The 21,787-nt window shown below is 42.9% G+C and overlaps 1 protein-coding gene across 1 annotated transcript in view; it reads right to left on the bottom strand.

Annotated features, from left to right (window-relative positions):
• Window positions 1–17,592, bottom strand: part of LOC308366245 (RELT-like protein 1) — a gene marked incomplete at its 5' end in the record, with an annotated part of 24,301 nt that extends 6,709 nt beyond the window's left edge. Inside the window, 3 exon segments of the mRNA XM_080839880.1 lie at window positions 4,836–4,910; window positions 16,642–16,857; window positions 17,478–17,592. Of these exon segments, the coding sequence (XP_080696006.1) occupies window positions 4,836–4,910; window positions 16,642–16,857; window positions 17,478–17,592 (406 nt within the window).
• Between the last annotated feature and the right edge of the window lie 4,195 nt (window positions 17,593–21,787).

Here is a 21,787-nt window from a genome sequence, read left to right as displayed (position 1 = left end):
AAAAAACATAATTAGCAGAAATTCAATCTCAAGCAGTCCCTAGTCTATGCCACGAACCATGACTTTCAAGGCATCTGTGCTGTCTGAGAGAGAGAGAGCGAAAGAGAGAGTGTGTGTCGGTGTCTGTGTGTGTGTTTGTGTGTGTGGGTACTGAAATTAGCAGAAAAGCACACTTGAGCAGCCCCTCCGGACATGGGGTTATGTATTGGCTGATCGGCAGGGCAGATAACACGCAGGCATAATTAAACGCCTCACAATCACTCCAGCCACAGCACAGCCTCAGGCTACACATGGGGAGAACACTGCACCATACGGGGAGAGAAACAGTTCTAACAAACAGTCATGGTATATTTATTAGCAGACTGGGACGACAAACATGAATTAGAAAAACAGAATATGGGCAACTCAAAACATTCCACATGTACGGTGTTGTATTTTTTTTAGATTTATTGATGTGGTTGGTTGATATCTTGGTAGACATCTTAGACACACGGAGAGAGAGAGAGCTAGAGAAATGTAAATGAATGTGAATGTAATACTTTCAATTATTTTCACATACAAGTGCAAATTTTGTGTTGGAGAAGAAGACGGTGGAGAACTGGGGGAGTGTGTGTGTGTGTGTGTGTGTGTGTGAGAAATAATGAACATTTTTCAAAGCGCTGGCTCCACAACTGGCTATCTCTCTGAGCGATGGGGAATGGCCGCTCCGATACAGAGGTCCGCTACGGGACGCCTCAAACTCTCACCGGAGCACTGCAGCTCTTAAGCAAGACTTCCATTACCTCTCCTAACCCCTAGCAGCACAACCACACACTACAGTACATCGGCTCTAAGAATACAATGGTGGGAGAAAAACACTATACAAATGTCTGCTTATTTCCACTAAGGGATGCAATCTAACCCCAAACTGAAAACCAGCTCTACATCATCACCTGAAATGTACCGAAGCAAGTCACTTCATGATGGTGGGAGCAGTAGTTATTATCCCACAACAGTCAGTTCCACTGCTCCAGTGGAGTCCATCAGGACACACACACACACACACACACACACACAATTATATCCAGATACTATACACTGGTCTGCCACTATGCATTGGAATTTACTGGACATATGTGGCTGCAAAGTCAATGAGACCCATTTCATGGCCAGGATCATTTTACAATCTTTGATTTCATTATTATTTGTAATTTGTATACGGACAACACTAACATAAACAGGCAGCATAGGACTCTGCAAGTGCAAGTGTCGTTCCCATGGACAGACCACATTTAATTGCGTTGTGCATCGGCCGACAGTGGAACCACTGTCAGTCTATGTGCTCCTCACCACCACGCTCAACCAGGGCCGCCGAGTGGCAATCTGACACGACACGCAAGTCCGACATGCTGAGTCAAGCCTCTTCTCACAGTGCCACGTTAAATGTCCTGAGGCTCCTCAGCACTGCGCAGTCTACTGCCAGCGTCTGTCTATGGAGATTGCATGGTTTGGTGTCTGAGTTTATATACCTGTCAGTGACGGGTATGCGTGACGGAGGAGAGTTCTGTTTAGAAAGGGGTGTCAGGATTCATCTGATGTGATTGGATGTGGTGTACGCTACTGTTTGTGTGGCTGTGTCTATGACACAGAGAGAGAGAGAGAGAGAGAGAGAGAGAGAAAGAGAGAGAGAGAGAGGCGACAGAAAGTGAGAGATCAGTTAGGTTCCATCATACAAAGCAGATTTAGTCGATGATGGAAGTCAAGGCGTTTGCACCTCCATCTGTGTCTTTCTATGCAGTTATTTGTATCCGTCTTCACATATGAGAACCAGAGGCTCAAGATCTTGAGGAACCAGAGCTCCTAAGACGACGACGACTACGACTACAACTACAACAACTACAACAACAACAACAACTAACTACTACCACTACTACATTAGCTTAACCTATCATTGTGTTGTTTTTCATCACACCGCTGGTTCACTAAAGTAGGGGTTTTCAACTGGTTTTGTCCCAGGGACCACCATTCTGACTAGAAAGTAATTTGCGGCCCGTGTTCATAACCGCAACCGCCACGCCGCGGACCCCCGGTTGAAAACCCCCGCACTAGAGTCTTATAAAAATGGTTGAGAAACTACTGTTGTCTCAAGTAAAGCCTTTCCCCCTGCAATGTCCATGTGACAAACCTCTGTCCTAATCTTCTCTGGGTCGTCAGTCCAACTCTTTGTTTGTTTTTATTAGTCACTTTGTGTCGACAACATGTCTCCAGTCTCACTTCCTCTTGCTGTTTAGACATGGGAGAACTAGAGACTAAGAGACTAGAGCTGCTGCAGATCTTTGACATTTACAGAAGTCTTACAGAGGAATAGAAAATCTTTGAAGAAAAAAAGGTGTGTGTGAGTGTGTGAGTGTGAGAGTGTGAGTGAGTGATAGAGTTTTCTATGTGTTAACCTACTCCAGCCACAGAACTCAACATTGTGCCACAAACACTCTCCACCACTCCAGCTCATCCTACTAAAAAAACAGTCTCTTTTCCCTTTAAGTATATTCTTTAAAAAAAAAGAAGAGCTTTGATTTCTTCCTTCATCTCAAGAGCCTAAAGAACCTAAAAGACCTAAAAGAAATCCTGAGGAACAAAGACGGAATTGTCTACGTAACAACCACACCTGTGGAGTGGTTTGACCTTTGAACTTTTGCGTTGTGCTATGATAAGTAGCACTATCCCTTCCTGTGGACTCCTGTCCACCCTATAACAACTGCCATAGTAACACTCTCCTCAAGTGTATTAGTGTGTGTCATACCCAATAACACAGTCATGGGTTTCCTGAGCGTGAGTATATGACTGGTATTGAGTACCAGAAGTCATGAAAACATACACCACTGACGCACACAGACACGCACACACAGGGCCGCTGACAGGTTTGGCTGGGCCCGGGACAAAATTATCTCAATGCCCCCCCCCCCCCCAAAAAAAAACCACACACACCTCTACTTTCTCAGTCCCTACCCTACCCTTAAATGACGGAAATTCAAAAAAATTACAACTTTAATTGGATAGGCTATGGATATGGACTGAGTGAAGTTATGGCTTTCAGAATCATACCCAAGGGCGTAGGTTTGGTCTCAGCATTGGTAGAGACACCCCCACCCCTAACATAAATTAGAAAATGTAGTTGATGTTATATTTAACAGGCAAACTTTATTAGAATATATTAACATTTGTGTACTAACTTGTGGAACTTGGAACTGATTTAAACATAATAAGAATAATAAACCCTTAGTTTAAATACAAAACTAAACGTTCTCCACATTTTTTTGACATCACATGATTTTGTTGTCCTTTTTGGATATCCCAAACATGAGTAAGACCTCATCTGAAGCCCTGATGGTCCAGCTGCTTCTTCCTCAACCTGCACTACATATGCACTGGATTTCTTAGTTTCCTGAATGCATTTCCAAATCTTGCCTTAATGAACAAAATTACCTAATGAGAAGTACATGCAGTGCATTTGTTTGTTCTGAAATTCATTTGTAATATGTAGGTAATTGGTTCAGGTTTTATGGAGCTGTACTAAGCCTACATCATCTGGATTGCAGTGCAATGAAATAATGTATTCATGAATTATATGCTGCATACATTTGGGGATCCCAATTTATTGCACCTTTTTACTACCTTCAAGTATAATATGTATTCTCAAAATAGCCAGTGTGATTGATTACATTCATGGGTAAAATTGTCTGAACATCCCTTTAAAAAACAGCATTTGAATGCAATCTTTACCAAAATGGACAATTCAACGTCTCATCTGAACCCCTTATGCTGATTAATAATCACCCTGCTCTACATCTGTAGCTTCAGGCTGCTGTTTTTCCTGCACAACAATTCATCAATTCAATAGACACTAACCATGCTTAGTTGACTGCTGACATTGGTCGAGACATTACAGGGAACGGAGATAGTTTTATTACTATCCTAGGGATCATATAGGCCTACCAGTTTATAGGGTGACCAGATTGGAGTTTGTGAAAAAGAGGACACTTCAACTCCTCTCCCGCAACGGAATTGGAAATGGCGTATCTTATCAGACTCAAAATGATCGTATTTGGAGGATGATTATCCTATCTGACAACACTCAGTGCGGGCACATGATGGCAGCACTCCGATCCCATCCAATTCTCTCCATGGGGTCTCCATGGGGGGTTAACTGCTCTATCTCAATGCACATGGCAGAGTGACAAATCTAGATCTTGGCCGCGTCAGTTCAAATCAAATGCGGAATGTTTACATCTGCTACCGTTGATTATACAGTAAATTCGTTGTGAAATGAAACAAAAACACACCACAGTCAAAGTTGTATTAGTATTGATTGATTCACATCGATATGAATGGATTACATGACTAACAACTGGTGGAAAAGTAATATGAAAATATTAGCAAGCCACACTTTAATCTATCACTGTTTAATCGATTTGCTATTTGATGAACCTGCATAGATTTATAAACCTGGAGACTGTGGCCTGGTGTAGGTCCTAGCCTGTACCAACTGGCCCAAACACTCACTCTCTCTCTCTCTCTCAAACTCTCTCACACACACACACACACACACACACACACACACACTTTTCTTTTTCCTTGAAGCCAACCTTGAATCCCTATCAGACCACCACAGAAGCCAAGAATCGTGTCTTAGAACAGAGAATAGAGGAGTGGCTCAGTGGCCTGAGCTAGCATTCATCATCTCTGCCGTCGCTTGGTGTTTGGCACACAGTCCCGGTTCTGGCGGGGCTATTTTAGGCACAACAGCGGCACTCATTCACCCAACACAGCGTTCCCTCAGTCACGCTCTCCCACGCTACCTTCATTTTTCATGATGTAGTGGACGATCTGACCCACGGTGTCACTGTTGTCCTCGCTGTAGGTGTCATTCAGACCTGAGGAGAGAGACAGAGAGAGAGGGATGAGGGTGGGAGAGAGAGAGAGAAAGAGAGAGAGAGACAGAGAGAGAGAGTGAGATGGTCAAAAAAGAAGAAGAAAAGAATAACAGATTTTTTTTGTCATTTCAAAATACCCAAAAGTCATGGACATCATAATAAAATATATTTTAAAGATTCAAGAGAACAAATATGTTCACAAATCCAAGCACCATAGAGAGAGAGAGAGAGTGAGTGAGTGAGAGCACATCGATCATGATCATATTGAATCAGTATCACCACATTTTGTTACATCATAGCCACTTAATATAATCTCCAGTCCACATACCATGATGTGAGGATGACAATTTCTCTGAAAAGTGTTCAATGGTGTGTTCAATACCCTAATGATTTAATTTTCGCCTGGATAGTAAAACTTGTCGTCAGAGGGCAATTCAGATCCGTATTGACCGGTGAGGAGGGCAATACGCGGCTGGCATGACTACTCATTAGCCAATCAGAACGCTCGTACTGTCGTTGCCATATAATAATGAACAATAATAGCAACGCGTCACAACATTCCAGCTTTAATCCCCTTATTCATCAATGACATTTTCGAATGGCCAACATCTGGGATGACAGATGACTTGGCTTTGCTCAGGCACTCTCTGTTGCTCTCGGCCCATTAGTGGACATGTTTAATAAATCTCATTTTGTTTTGGATCAAAACCCTGCTGATGTCTGGCATGCCTAGGGATGAGAACCGATAAGATTTTAACGATTCCGGTTCCTTATCGATTCCTGCTTATCGAACCGATTCCTTATCGATTCTCTGAACGATTCTTATAATTTGGTAAGGGGCGAAAAAAGAGCACAAACGGGTTTTTTACATTAATGTTCTTTTATATAAATTTCTAGAATGTTTACATACACATTTAAATAAAACTTACATAACTTAAATAAAATGTGTTCTGTTTAATATAAACGTTCATACAAATAACAATGCTCCTTCCTTACAGAAGACGTACTAACTGCAGCCTGTAACGATGACAGACTAGCAGCCTCTGAGCCCGTCTGATTTAGAACGTCATCATCAGCTTAATTGGATGGAAATGGAGATTATTTATAGAGCGAACGCTGGTTTGCACAAAGAAAAAAATGGCACTAACAAAATCGCTGAATTTTCTGATCTGACATACAGCCCTTGTTATTGAGGTAAAGGACTGTATATTTTCTTGTAGGTTGCTTGGTTGTATTGCTTATAGCGAACTATTATGCTAAACGCTTCTAATAGCAATGTAGAGTCCACTACAAACACAATAACGTACTGAAACATAATGACTTGTATCATGTGCAAACTAGGCACTCAGTATATTTAACACTTAGCTATTGCTGCCACTGAATTGGCTACGAGAAACGTATCCATATCGAACTGTCAAACTGAGGGAGCTGCACGCATTGCTTGCTTATTAACATAGTCTTTTGTACAGCCTAAACCCTACCCTAGGACCAACAGAGGGGAGGCAAGCACTGCCCCTGCCTCTAGCCAACGGTTGAAAATAGAAGATTATACCGTTAAGCTAGCCTAGTTATGTAAGTTATAATATATGACAATGTCCAACATCGCCCATTCTGTTAAGCAATTCAATGCTAAGTTTAGTTATGGTTAACACGAAAACGCTGATAACACTGATAAACACTGATAAACGCTGATAACACACGAGTAACACCGTTATGACTTATGATAAAACATTTTGAGGAGTTTACCTTGGCAAGTAAGGGATGAAGCGCCGACGTTAGTTGAGCTGCTGCTGGCATCGAAAACATGACATTCTTGTAATTTTATACCATGTGTGCTCAAGTGCTTATTCATGGTAGATGTACTTCCTCCCTTTGAGGAAATACATTTTTTACAGAGGTTACAAGTGACCGTGTTCGCATCCGTTCGGGTGAAATAAAGCCACACTTTAGATCGCTTCTGTCCAGTTGCCATTTCTGCTGTGTTCTGACTTTATGATAAGAGTTCGCACATGCGCAAACGGCACAGAGACCCGTTAACAGACCCGGTTATGAATTCGGCTAACGATTCCAAAGATTCGGCTCATTGGGAACCGGTTCTAAACAAGACCCGGTTCTCGGTTCCCATCCCTAGGCATGCCAGTGTTTGGTTTGGCCTGAGCTGTTCGCAATGATGCTGTGTGTGTGGAGCAAACATACATGCTAACAAACACCACTTGTTTATCCCTTTCATTTAGTGTTAGTAGTGTTTGTGTGTATGCGCCAAGGAGACCCCCCAATATGCTTGTCCACCTGCTCACTTTCATTAATCCTTCAACCGACAATCTGGCTGTTTGCTTTTTTTGAGGTGAACTATTCGGCTGCTGAAAATGAGAAAACACAAATAAAGGCTCTGGCCATTTTTCACCTGATCTACGTTTTCCCCCTTTGAGAGGAGGAATCTAATCCTGATCCATACTCCCTGCCCTGCAGTGGCACAGGAGGCCCAGGCAGAGAGCATCTAAGGTGAAGCAGAGTGTCCAGTGACAGTGACTCACACCGCTGCAGTGCCTTCACTTCTGGAGAGAGATGCTCTACTCTGAATGGTTGTCCTCCTCTCTCTCTCTCTAAAACTCATACCCTGTGAATATGTCTGTCATTTAAACATGCACTTCAATTTGAAGTTATAATGGCCAGACGGCTTAGTTACGATCACATCTTTGTATTGATTTCTATTTTCAAATTTTGGGTGTTTATTGCCTTTATTAAACCTAGATAGTCAGATTTGAGATGAATGGCTATTGTAGTGCTAACACTAGAGTATTATCTCATTGGATATGTTTCAATATATTAGTAAAACCAAAAGATATGTTTTGGTAGGCAGTACTGCATCACAGAGCAGTGTTGTTGTCATAGCAGAGCTTTACCAGGAACTTATTTCCATCGGACAAAAAAACAGTCACACTCACAGACACACTCACAAACCTGTACTCACAAACAATTACACACTCACACAATTGCTCCTCCTAGGCAGCACAGAGTTGTTACCAGTTCCTGTTTGGCGTGGCATCATTCATCACCATGACAATCCACAACGACACATCAACAGAGCTTATTCAGCTTATTCTTGCACCTTAATGTATACACTTTGGTGACTAAACCTGAGGCAAGTCAAGATAAATCCTCTGCCCAACCAAAGGTGGAATTCATTCTGAGAATGATAACATGTAGAGAATGGACACCTTCATCCCAGAGGGCCAAACAGCATTCCAGAGGACCTCTCTCTGATCTTCCATTGTTTGTATCAACAACAACAACCCTCAGATATTGAGTGCTTTCAGCCATGTTAGCATGGCCTGGCCACAGATGAACTAATGACTATATCTTTCATTCCTTTAACACCTGGTTCCTTCATACAACCTTTCCCACTGTCACACAGAGAGCCTAAGGATGTGTGTTACTTCCAAGTAATGTGCAAATGTATATAAATGTCATGTTTGGTCTTTAATTGATCCTTGTGGTGTGGGCAGCAGGCTTCGTTGCAATCGGAAGTATCTGCCATGGTTGTTTTATTTCTGGTCGGATTTAAAATCTCTAGACTTGATGCATTCATGGTTTATCAGGTTTATTTGGCCATTAAACCTATTTATTCCACTTTTATTGTTTAGAGTTGCGCTTATCGATTTGGTTTTCACCGGACATTCAGTTTGGTTAATATGTATTTGAACATTTAAGATTACCGTTTATTGTAGTAATACACTGTTCATTCAGTCACCATCCATTTAACTCATTGTGTGCCATGCCATTACTGTGCTACTAGCTTATATACTGCTTGGTAAGATTGGAGGTAATTTAATATTATCATGGAGTCAGATGAATCGGATTTTCCGTAATATTTACCACTCTGTGTAACAACAGGGACAAAAGAATACATCTCACACAAACACACACACGCAACCACACACACTCCACACACTCTCTCTCTCTCTCAACCCATCCCCTTCCCCTTCCGTGTGACCCCTTTTGAGAATAGACGTACTTCCTGTCCTGACCTTTGGCTGACTCTCAGCTCTGTATATTGTAACGATAGTAAAGGGGGGTGAGGGGCGAGTGTGAGCCATAGAGCGTTCCCTAATACCACAACTCTGAAGGCATGCCCATACCACAAGATCAAATATTTAGTGAATGAATAAGAAGCCAGGAGCAGGGACGCAGAAGACTCAGAGAGCGAGAGAGTGTGTGAGTGTGTGTGTGTGTGTGTGTGTGTGTGTGTGTGAGAGAGTGTGTGTGAGAGAGTGTGTGTGAGTGTGTGTGAGTGTGTGTGTGAGAGTTTAAGTGTGTACGAGTTTTAATGAATACTCCTTGACGATGACAATCTCTATAAACTCAGCATTCTTGAAACACATCATTGTTACAGATCAAAGATCTTTTTCAATTGCTTTTATAAAAACACACATCAATGAATATAGAAAGAGAATGAAAAGATAGTCTGAGTGAAAGAGAGATAGTGCTACTGAAAGAGACAGGGGCAACGAAACAGAATTGGCAAGAGTGAGGAGTAACGAGAGGGCATAACCGTGACGATAAGGGGTGGAGAGAAGGGGAAGAGTAAGAAGGAAAGCATACCTGAATAATACGGAGATAAAAGGAGAGACAGAACAGATTGAGCAGGCAAAGAAGTGTACCCATGAATGAGTGTCTCACCCACACAACCCTTTTGTTCTGTCACACAAAGACAAAGACAAAGAGGTAAGCAAGGAATGTTTCCAGTTTCAGGATGTGACAATAGTCTTTACACAGCCAGTGCCCAAGCCATTATCGTACAGCAACTCAGACACAGAAGCACACACATGAAGCCTTCACACACACACACACACACACACACACACACACACACACACACACTACAGTGTACACAATATACTGTATGAAACAGAACCCACATTCATGAAGCATTCATGAGGCAAGTCTGCTGATCAACAAACAGAATTCCAGTGAAAGCATGACACACATCTGAACCTCAATACTCCTTCATAACAACAGTACTGTTATCTTGGACTCACACGTACGCGTCGGAATGCGTTGACCAAACGGATGGCGGAGGAGGAGTCTGGCGCATGGGGTTGTGTTAATAACAAAGACGTTATAAAGAGATTGACAGTCAACAAATCAATCACGCCACTAGTAAGCTGTTTACCTTGCGAGTAGTAGCATGCTAACATTAGATAGGTGGCTCAGACACCTCGCAAATCCTATCAGACGTATTTTTCAGTTACAATAAAGCGGTTTATACATTGTACAGTGTCTATTTCTCTGTAACTTTAAAAAACTCTAAGCACGAAAAAAGTCAAACAAACTACTTTTAGGTACAAATATGACCATATACAGAGTTTGGTCCGCCATCTTTTTTTTTGCGCTTCCTGTTCTTGAGACGTGAGCATAAACCGATCTGATTGACTAGCGCCTGTGCTGTCTGTTATGCATGAAAGGCAATTTGATTGCATGAAAGGCAATTTGATTACATGAAAGGCAATTCAACTCAAAAAGTTGAACATTTTTCAACTCTGTCTGCAAGCAACGCATAAACCGCAAAGCAACGGAACCCAACGAAGCCACAATTCAGTTCGGCAAAGGAGTCCGGCCCTACTAATCAGGCCTGGGGCTCCGCCCCTTTTTTGTTTACGGCAGTTGCTTATCTGTCTACCCTGCAGGGGGCTGAGTGCCTAACAGATAATAGGATGGCCTATAAAGGCTTTTTTATGGTACTCCGTACGACACGTTTTTGGGCACATAGGAACGCCTTCAGGTAGTTGGAACGCCTTCTCAGGTAGCTGAAACGCCCTCTCCGTGCTCTCCAGAGCCGTGGGACAGCTCTCCGTGTCCCCGCAAAAATTTCTGTCGGTCCGCTCATGGTGACGGATACTCCTTGGCCGTGATTGGCCCACTACGACATCATTTCCATACGACATCAACTCCGGAAACTAACATTTCTGGACCTAGCGTTTCATGTTTCATTACCTTTATATCCATATATATATATATATATGAACAACAGCCACTGTCAAAGGTGCAGATCCTTTCCTTGAAAACTATTCCCTGTATATCACAATACATGAGCCGGCCCAAGTAGCCTACTGCCAGAGAACCAGCACGAGCGACAGCAATTAAAATATTTGTCCAAACGACCTGAGCCCCACGGAGTCAAAGTCTCAACTGTTCATACTACTGACACATTGACGTATTTTATGAATAGCCTGCCTTTATTTAACTCCGGCATCAACATATACTACATGCACTCGCTCACACAAACAAGCCCCTTTAAAAGTACAACCGCGCACAAGAGGGAGATAGCATATTGAAATTAAATTATTCATTGCAAGAACGGAATGAAATAGCCTACACATTCCACATGATAGGCATCTGCTGTGCCCAAATAAAACTCACATTGTATGCTACACCAGAAGAGGCACAACAAAAGGGTCTTACCATTGAAGATAGTCCACGTACAACGTTTGTTAATAACATGTCTACAAAGTCCACCGAGGTTCAATCCATGTTGTTATGGAGAAAGCAGATGCATCAATTCTATTTAATTAAAAGTTCACACTTCTTTTATTGGACATATCTATCATTGGACATATATTGCAGAACTTGTCACTCCATTGTTTATAACCGACGGTTTCCACTGTATTTTAAATCCAGCATGCATGTTGATTATACATTTCAAACGGCAGAATAGTCTGTTCCGTTAAAGCAAAAATAATGGCAGTATGCTACATGTTTGCTTAATAGGCCTAAATATTAGGGTTATTCTCGAATTCCGATTGTGTTTGGGATATTTTAACTATTTCATGAAAGGTGTGGACTTGTACAACACTGTCAGTCGTTCAGATGTTGTGCCTATATCATCTCGTCACATGATCAAATAGAGATTACAAAAATTACCCAGAAATCATTGCAAATCTGAATAGGACGAAAATACCAAGGAAAATAAGAACGTATTCATTTAATTTAATCGTTTTTTTAACAGTTTCTATAGTGTAAGATAAGCATATCATTTTGTTGTAGATTGCAACTATTTCTCCCACAAAAAATACCTACCATGATAGAGATAAGTTTGCCCTTTCACGTGTATATGTAACATTAGACAAAGCATGAAAGGTGTATGTCTGCTGACACCTGTTGCATTTCAGTAGCGACAGCTGGTGAGAGGGAAGTAAGTAACAGTTGTGGAGGAGAGGGAAAGTTAACGAACGATGTCCATCGCACGAAAATGTCATGGGGTAGCTTGTCTTTCGGCACTTAAACCGTTACTCCCCCTACTGTTCTGGAAGAGAATTGTTTTCAGCACCCACAGCCGTTGGAGTACTATAAAGGGACACAAATGCTAACTAGTACGTACTATCCGGCCGCCCGCCCACTGCCCGATTATCCGACACGACCGTTTTGAGTACTCTATAAGGGCCTTAAGAGGTTAAGGTTTGCTATGGACGGGAACTCTCTGCTCTTAACTTCTGCCTTGCCGTCGTAGTCTATGGATTGTTCCAGTGGTGATAGCCTGTGGAAAGACGTCCGACTACGGAACTCCATACTGAATACTCCTCCGTCATCGTCGCGTTTTACACTATTGTTTGTTACTTGTTTTCACCTAGACACATTGCACAACACTTTCCTTTTAACACATTATACTGATTGTTTATACTTGTGTACATAAATCTTTTAATAATCACTACGGTGTGGTCGACCCTTTTTTTATGTCAGCGCTGCCCTGAGCCAGGCAGTCGTGACAGTACCCAGTACTAAAACAATCCACATCTAATGATGGGCTACAAATGAAAGGTACAGCCTTCAGTAGAAGAGTAGTGCTTTTTTTGGAAGTGCTTTTTGCTAGATGAAACAATGGGCCACAGATGTGGCCGTTTCTCCTGCACCCTTAAACAGCTCTAAAACACCATCCGCCCCCCCCCTGAGTTGCAAGATCCTAATTGCACTGATCTATGTTGTTGTGGTATACCGTTACCATCATACATATAACATATGCTGTAATCGTTTTATTTTGTATATTTTCATCTAATCTCTTCATAGCTTTAACTTCCTCCATGAAACTTTTATTTAAAAATCAACAAGCTCTCGCCCAGTGGTGTGGTCCTAGGGGGAGTCTGGGTGAACCCACAGCACTCTTCTAGGTCTCTCTCCTGCTCTCTACACATTATTAGTGCATGTGAAATTTCAATAATAGGTGCCATTTTTTTCGGAACTACAAGAGCACTGTTGGTTTCAGACTTCAGACTTCAGGTCACAAACAGCCAGCAGAACTCAAGCCCTACAGTAGCACTTCATTGGGAAGGAACAGAGACCCCCAAATGACTCCCTGGCACTCTGCAAGGTGTAGATTTAAGCCCAGATGTGACTTCGGCAGTTCATGATGATAGTAAAACACTCTGAGGACAACTCATTAACACTGTGGCATAGAGTCTCATCGACAGGAACATGGCTGGTTTTCCACCCATAACTTAATGAAAGTACCAATCACCATTGCTTTTGGTTTCTGGAGGGACACGCCATTAACAGCAACCCTTAATTGGTCCATCCCGGCACAGTATGCTTTTCCACAAGAAGCGATTGGCTAGACCTCGATAATGAAATCACACCGTAGTAAGAGCTTAGGCAAACACTTGGCTAGAACCAATACAACTGGCCTCACAGGAACCACCTCAAACATCAAAGCCTTCTGCTGTCTACAGCATGTTGGTTAAAGTGACCCGTTTCTTAACTCCTAGCTCAAACAATGTGATACGTGTTTGATTTCCATGGTAAGTTCCCATAAGTTACGTGCTTTATATGCAAATGGAATTCATCAATACAATAAATGCAATAGAAATGGGAGGAAATTGTGTTGACTTTTGACATTTTCTATGCAAGACGGTTTTAGCCTCGCCAACTCAACTCATACACGGTGGACATGAATGGGTCCGTTAATATAAAGAAACCCCACATCAAATTTCTCAAACAAACGCCTACTGCTGGAAAACAGACATTTCCAACACAAAGATTCCACACAGAGAACTTTCAGAATAATCCAACAGACATTCCAGCTCTCCCTCCCTCTTCCTCCTTTCTTTCTCTCCTTCCATAAACAGTTTCCCTTGACCATGGAGGAGGATGTGACAGCAGACCGACGTCTAAACATGAGTATGACAACATTCTTAACTCTGAGCCAAGAGTCCTTGCCCACTCAAGACTGCCACACGTTCATGTTTGTAAGGTAAAGTTTAAAGTTTTAAATTTAACTAAAATTAAGCTATATTTACACTGACTGACATAGTATTTTAAAACTTAAAAAAAAAAATCCAGAGTTGTAAAGACTAATTCACCGTTATGAGTTATACGTGAGATCAAACAGGCATCCCATCATTTTTATAAAACATCCACAATCCCTCAAGGAGAGGATTTAAGTGCAAAGCTACACTGGGACTATTAAATGCCAAGGGTCATTTGTTACGACCCTGGTGGGTCTAGGCCCCGCCCCGTGATATTGCATGCCTGTTCTGTCTCTGTCTCTACAGCAGGTAATTAGAAGCAGGTGTACGGCAGGTGATTGGGAACAGGTGGACCCCATGATTGGCTGGGCTACAAAAGCCCTGATCAGTCTGCCGTTTGGGGAGCGTTGGAGTGGAGCATTGGATTGGAGTGTTGGATTTGTTGTTGGATATCGTTGGACTTAGAGAGTGCTTGGATTTGGGATTTGTTGTTGGTTTTGGATTGTGGTTTTTGTATTATCGTCGTTGTTTGTTTTGTTATATCATCTAACTGACTTGACACATTGGTTGTTTCTATTCACAACACTGACATTCACCACACGTTAGCTATCATTATTAGATAAAATATATAACTATAACCCTTATATATATTTTTATATAAATTCTGCCTGGTCTCCCTTTTATGTTTCGGTCATGGAGCTGTGATCGTAACACATTCTAGAATTTTTTTGTGTGTTTTACTACACAGCACTAACATGCTTGATTAAGAGTGGTGTTGACCCATATTGAGAGGGGGTGTAACACAGTGTGTGTGTACGACTTTAAAAGTCAAAGTTTAAATGGAGATTGCCATTAGTCAGATCAAATGTAACTAACTACCAATACTCTCAAAACGTCCGCCTCAATATAGATCACATATTGATCTGGTACTCTCTTGTAAGCATTACACATCTCTCGTCCAGTATATCCCAATCCCAGCACACATATGGAGGTCAGGGTAGAGGTCAGGGTAGAGGTATCTGCAGATCAATACGCTTGATTGCCTTTCAACATCTCAGACTCTCCTTCCACAAGCTTCAGTCACATTAAAGGTTGGGTCTGCTATCTTATCTCAGTGTCAGCAGGTATGATCTCAACTCTCGTCAGATTCTCACCCAACCACCTATGTTTGGACACGTTTTGTTCGGTCTGCCATCAGTGATGGATGGTTACAGATTGGTAAAAGTTGTCAGGATAACTGTAAAACACCTAAATGTTAACTAAGTTTAAAGAGCCAGTCATTAAGAAAATACAACTAAGCTGAGCTCAGAAATACAAATAGACTCACCATACTGCATTACCAAGGCTCTGCCATATAACTTAGGCCTACCTGATTCAAATAACATGTCAGAAGGTCAGCAGTCTGCCCTGCATCCATATCAGTGGAGGTGGAGACTTGTATGCTCCCTCTGTGAGCCTACCTGACTGTGGCCTACTTTATTGTGTGCTTTAACATAGTTTTGGTAAAGCTGATTTTCAGGCATCTGTTAAACCTTCAGTGGCCGGGGAAAGAGTAGCCTAGAAATGTGTTTACTTCTTCCAGGAGGTGCAGAAAGAGGACATGGGCGACCTGCTGCACAGCGTAGCCTATGTAGTTACGGCTCAAATAAATCATAAACGATGAAGCTAGCTGAAAACAAATGCCAATATTTATACCAAGGTGTATGACGCAAAATGTAAGATTCACGGCTCATTAACAACCATTTTAGTTGTCATTTGGAACCCTGAAGCTGAAAATACGTACTGTTCCACATCCAGACTTTGTGCTGAAATACCCATATGAGGGGCAAAGATGTGTTGGGTGGAAAATGCTACTCAGTCTCAGTTCCTATTGGCTGAAAAAAGGAATCTAATGCAAGGGAACATCTGGTCTTGAGCTGTTGTAAAAGATCTTCCTCAACATTCACCTAAGGGTGGTGGTGTATAAAGATGACGAAATCTATTTTCCATGGGCTGGATTCTCACGTGTTTGACAGTTCCCTCATGTAAAATGTAGGTTCCTGTTTTTTAGCACCAACCCTAGTGAAACACAGCAGCCTCTTAAACCCAAGTGCTTCTAAGGGGCTAAACCCAAGTGCTCCTAAGGGGGCAAGTTGTTGGATAAGGCAGACCAGTGGCACGCAGGAAGGACCTTGGACAGGTACAATTCACAAAACTATAACCCTTCATCCACTGCAGTCTAATTCAACTCTTACCTTCAAAGACAAGGTAAACCAAACAGAACTAAAGGCAAAATAATTTGTCCCTTATGATACGAGATAGAAAGAGGTGCAGTTCCTTATGAGACTCTCTCTGTACTGCAGGATGGTCTTTAGATGGCTCTAAAGGTGAGCTTGCAATATACTATGTATTATAAGATTTTGTACTGGTACTGCAAACTGCATGACTGAACACCCTTTTTAGGACAGTGGTACCTCCCACACTCCTGGTGCCACAGTCGCTGCAGCTCTGCTCACCTCTCTCCGCGTCCTTCTCTAGCTCTTTGTCAGCCTCCGCCGCCGCTTCTGCTTCCGCGTCCTCGGCCTCTGTGGTGCAGCGGTAGCCTTTCTTCTTCAGGGCGTGGCAGATGAGCACGCCCAGCAGCCCCAGCAGGAAGCACACAGGCACCAGGCCGAATGCCACGTACTCCGGGCTGTTCGTTTTGGTCGGGGCGTCCGTCTCCGGTAAACCCGCTGTAACAGACAAACCATGACAGACGACTTATGGCTTATACTATGTCAAACTATGTTGTTTATGTAAATACTTATGTGAACACATATGCCAATACAGGGTTTTACATACAGACATTCATTTATTAGAAAGGGCATTAAGGGCATTTAGGTTTTGATCAATCCGTGACAGTTGTAGTTGTTCCTCTATCAAACACATACAGTTTCATTCTCATGGCAACGCTGATTACATATGCATGAGTTTGTGTGTGTGGCTGTGTATGTACAAGAGGCAAGAAATAGAGAGAGCCTTCTCCTATGGTGCTGAAAATGGCCACGTAAACAGCATGAGGAGCTTTCAGGATGACAATGTATTAATTATATGTTATAAATAAAGAGATGTGCTGAAAGCACTGAAAACCATGTATGCGCTGCAATTCCATAATTCCAACAATGCTGCATCTCATCTTAGCTCTTTGGTGATGTTGGTGTGATGAATGACTGTAATTCACAAAGCTAGAAACAACAGAATAAACACACTGACAGACAGAGTAAGAGACAGAGTAAAGAGAGAAGAAGGAAAAAGAGAAAAGAAAGCTAGAGCGAGAGAGGGATAGCGGGTACTCTGTCAGACAGCGAGAGACTGAGCGTGCGGGCCAGCCAGCACAGCAGCCAGACGGCATCACTGTCGCAGTCATTGTCATCAGAGTGCTGACTAAGGATGGCTGCATCCCCCAGTAACTTTCCACTTGCCTCCATCCATCCCTCCCTCCCCCCCTCTCTCGCTCTCCTTCCCTCTCTCCATCCCTCTCTCTCTTCATCCCTCTCCCTCTCCCTCCCTCCCTCTCAATCACTCCTCTCTCTGTAATAAAAATCACAATTGCATGATACAATTCATAACTAAAACAAAAGCATATATGAACATGTTCACATACATGTGAGCATACAAACATATACTACCTACATGCATTTGGACATTTATGAGCACATACAAATATGACACAATAAACGATCCACAAGATAGCAAACATAGACACACATCTCCAATGTAGGACCCACACACAGTCCATTGGGGCACCAGTCAGCTGTGTCAAGGGTCAGCAGTTAGCTGGGACGCCTCAGTGTTCTCTTGGGAAAAGAAGCAGTCAGCTTCCTGGCCCCCCCTCCTCCGTCCCTGGCGCCTCACCCCTCCACCCCCTCATGCAAGGCCTCTGAGCCCCCCCATGTGCTTCCCATCCAGCCCAAATCCCTTTACTCTCTGTGGGAACCCACCCCCTTAGGGCCAGCTCTCTGTCTCTATCATACCACCACTAAGTTTGCTCTCTTTTGCTCTCTCTGTCTCTCTATCTCTCGTCTGTCAGAGCTGACTTATCAGCTGCTGCTGTAAATGTGCTGCTCACCAACTCTTGTTAAATATGTATGCACAGACTCTTGAGAGCTCGCCCTCATACACAGTGAAACACACAACAGTAGCATAATTGCACTCACACACAAACACACACATATAATCTCAAACTGCCCACATTTCTCTGACTTTCTCATGGAATCGAGTGCTGAGGGCTTGGGGGGGGGGGGTTATGTTTGTGATGTGCTGCGGTATCTCAAGGTCAAAAGGTCACAGGCTCTGGCGTGTGCAGTTGCTCAAATTCCCCTCAGGATTAATAAAGTATCCATCTCATCTGTCATCATCTATCTAGGGCTATACTACACCCAGGCCGGACTGTTGTCCCTTTCTCCGCCGTGTGCAGCATTCCTCAAAAAATTCAATCAAACAGGCCTCCCAGGCTGACAAAGAGTCTATTGTCTACCATGTCTGTGTCTTTGTGTGTCCAACATGTAGAATGAAAGCTTAACACACACACACACACACACACACACACACACACACACACACACACACACACACACACACACACACACACACACACACACACACACACACACACACACACACACACACACACACACACACTTTTACCTGCATCTGTAACATGTGTGTGTCTGTGCATGCATTGACATGCTGTGTTCACAACAGACAGAAACATTGCTATAGCAACACTGAACTAATGGCCACACTAGTAAGACATGACATTTCAGAGAGCGGGAGAGAGAGAGACAGAGACAGGAAGAGGGAGAAAGGCAGAGACCATCAGAGGACAGACCTACAGAATCAAGGCACTGGCAAGAACAACCTTTGGTCACTCATCTGGTTGTCGCCATGACATTTCTCCCCGTGGCTACGGCCCTGCCCTCTCATTCCCACTCTGCTGTCTTAGACAGGTGCCTCACCCTACAGGACGGCTAGCATGCTTCACCACGTGACTCATCACACTCAAAAGACAAACTAGAGAAACGCATTACATAAACGCTAGCCAATATACTGTATGGCAGGATGGAGGTAGGAGAAAGGAGGGGCAGAAAGAGGGAGACATAGGTATAAAGCAAAGAGAACAAGAAGAAAGGAAAGAGCATACATATATTGAGAACACTGCAGTTAGTGCAGATAAGAGGCCATGTTAAAGCAGCAATACAGAGTTCTGTTCCAAAACTAGTAAGCTAACTACCTGAAAGGCATGCAAAAACCTTGCAAACACCTCCAACAGCCCAGCTGACACTGATAGAAGCGTGCTAACACACTAACTGGTGTCTTTTGGCAGTTTAGCTGGCAATGTCATGCGTGTGAAAGCTTTTCTTCCATTTTTGCAGGGTATTACACTGAACTACATAGGGCATATCCTGGATGGGTAGCGGGGAAAACACAGGTCTATCTGTACTTCACATGACCATATTCTATTTAAATGAATTTGAGGATGGCACCTTAACTAGTTGCCTATAAAACAATATCTCAAAAAGTGTTGAATTGTTGCAAAGTGTTACTTTAAGGCAGAGAAACATCCCAGAAAGCAAGCATATATCATTCCACCGCTGGATTTCTTTCTGGGTTTTGGACCTCACCCCACTGGTGGTGAGCCACTTCTGGCATGCTCTGAGTGCCACTTGTAGCCCCTGACTGAACAAGTATAAATGACTAAATTACTTTTTTGGACAGGGTGGACCGTTTGTCTGTAACTCACCAGCGGGCTGACCGAAAGCAGATGAGCAAAAGGCCAGCGGACCACCAGCTCTGACCCCAGCGGGCCGACCATGGGTCACTGGCCTTTTACCATCAGGGATATAAACCATACAAAGTCGAAACATCTGTTAAAAAAACCTAAGGACACAGGAAACAAATTAAGAATGGACATCTAAAATACAATAACAACTCAGACATACTTGATTAACACTCTTTATCTGATGTTTACTGCCCTTTTCCAAGGGACTCGCAAATGCCTTAAAGACCGAAGGAAGTACTTCCATGAGAAAGGAATAATACAGGACGATAAACCGGATCCCCTCAGTTCAATTGTTGAGGGTTCAAAAACAGCTGACAGGTGAAATGGACTGGAGTTTTGAGAGCTTTGAGAGCTTCCACTTGTATCTTATTGTATTAGTCTCTCTTTTCACTTCTCATTTCTCGGCTGGGTAATCGAATCCCTCACAAAGAGCTTTACCTTCCTGAACTCGTTAATATGAGGGAGAACAAGAAACTAAATAGATCTATACTGAAAAGAATGCCTGCCAGAGATTCCATCCATCATTTCCTTCCAAACTCTTTCTCTGAGGGAGTGGTATGAGCAGCAGATATATTGATATATCAGCTAAGAACAGATGGCCATGCTTGAAAGATAGGCTTGATAAAAACGTAGACTAGATTAACTTTCTCGGTGCCCTCACAGAAACCTACGTATGTGTTTGCGTGTGGGAGGTGACGTAAAAGAAATATTTTGGCCCATGATAGCTTTCAGGCCTCCCCTCTTCTGACGCACACATAAACATTCATATTCACCTTCACACACGTTGATTTCCCTTTCGTCAGTGCTTATTCACCTTCAAAATGACACAGGAAACGTCCTGTGCACTTCTCATAAATCTCCAGAGTCCACACTCAAGTAAAAGCATGCGGCTCACGTTAGAGCGCGTCTGTGTGTTTTCCTAAGCATAACATGCTAGATGTCACTCGCTAATAAAATAAGCCCGCGGTTGGAGTTTTTGGCTCATGCAGACAACAGCTGTGCGGGTGTTTGGGAGGAGAGCATGAGAGGACACTATCGAAAGATGTCACATATTCAACAGCGACAAGGACAAATCCAGTCTTTAGTCAGCAAGTGCTAACCTACAGCTGGGCCATCAGACTTAGGTAAACAGTTTACCATAGGGATAAGAGACAACATTGAAGGCTTATTTATGGTTCTTTGCTCACGGATAAATATTCCTCAGAATTCCACACGAGTAGGCCTACAATAAAGTCTGCAACTATCTTAAGGACATGTATGACTGTAGTTGTGTCGACTCTGCCCGAAGGTGCTTGGGTATTGCAGGACATCAAAAAGTGTCTCCAAGCAGTTTTACTAGTTGGGAGGTACAGGTAGCAAATGTAGGCAGCTGTAGCCTACACAAAGACTGGACTAGATCGTACTGTAGGGCCCCAGGCATTGCAGCACTAACCACTTTATTGAACCAAAACAATCAAATCACGCAACTGTTCTCAATAATGTTATCACGCAGCTGTGGACAACATCCTATGAACGAAGCTGCAACACATGCTGGACTCTTTGTTTTCAAACGAACTGGCAGATCTCTGCATTTGAACAAAATAACCCGAGGATGGCTAAAGACAAGAAAAACTTCTGACTTTCTTGTTGACATCCATAGCCTACATAGGTCACGGGACGGTCACGGTAATACAGCCCCCTCTCCAACTAACCTACGCCATCCGTAGAACTGCACATAATTCGGAACGAATTCCAGTCGTTTGATACCGGTGCTTTCTGTCGTAAGTAAGGGCGCATATATAGTTGATACTCGCCCTTCAAACACTCACTCTATCTGCATTGGATTTGTTAATTTGTTTTGA

This window comes from Sprattus sprattus (genome assembly GCF_963457725.1).
Source record: "Sprattus sprattus genome assembly, chromosome: 5".
Taxonomy (NCBI): Eukaryota; Metazoa; Chordata; class Actinopteri; order Clupeiformes; family Clupeidae; genus Sprattus; species Sprattus sprattus.
Note: the sequence above shows the minus strand (reverse complement) of the source record. Positions and strands in the feature narration are given on the sequence as shown.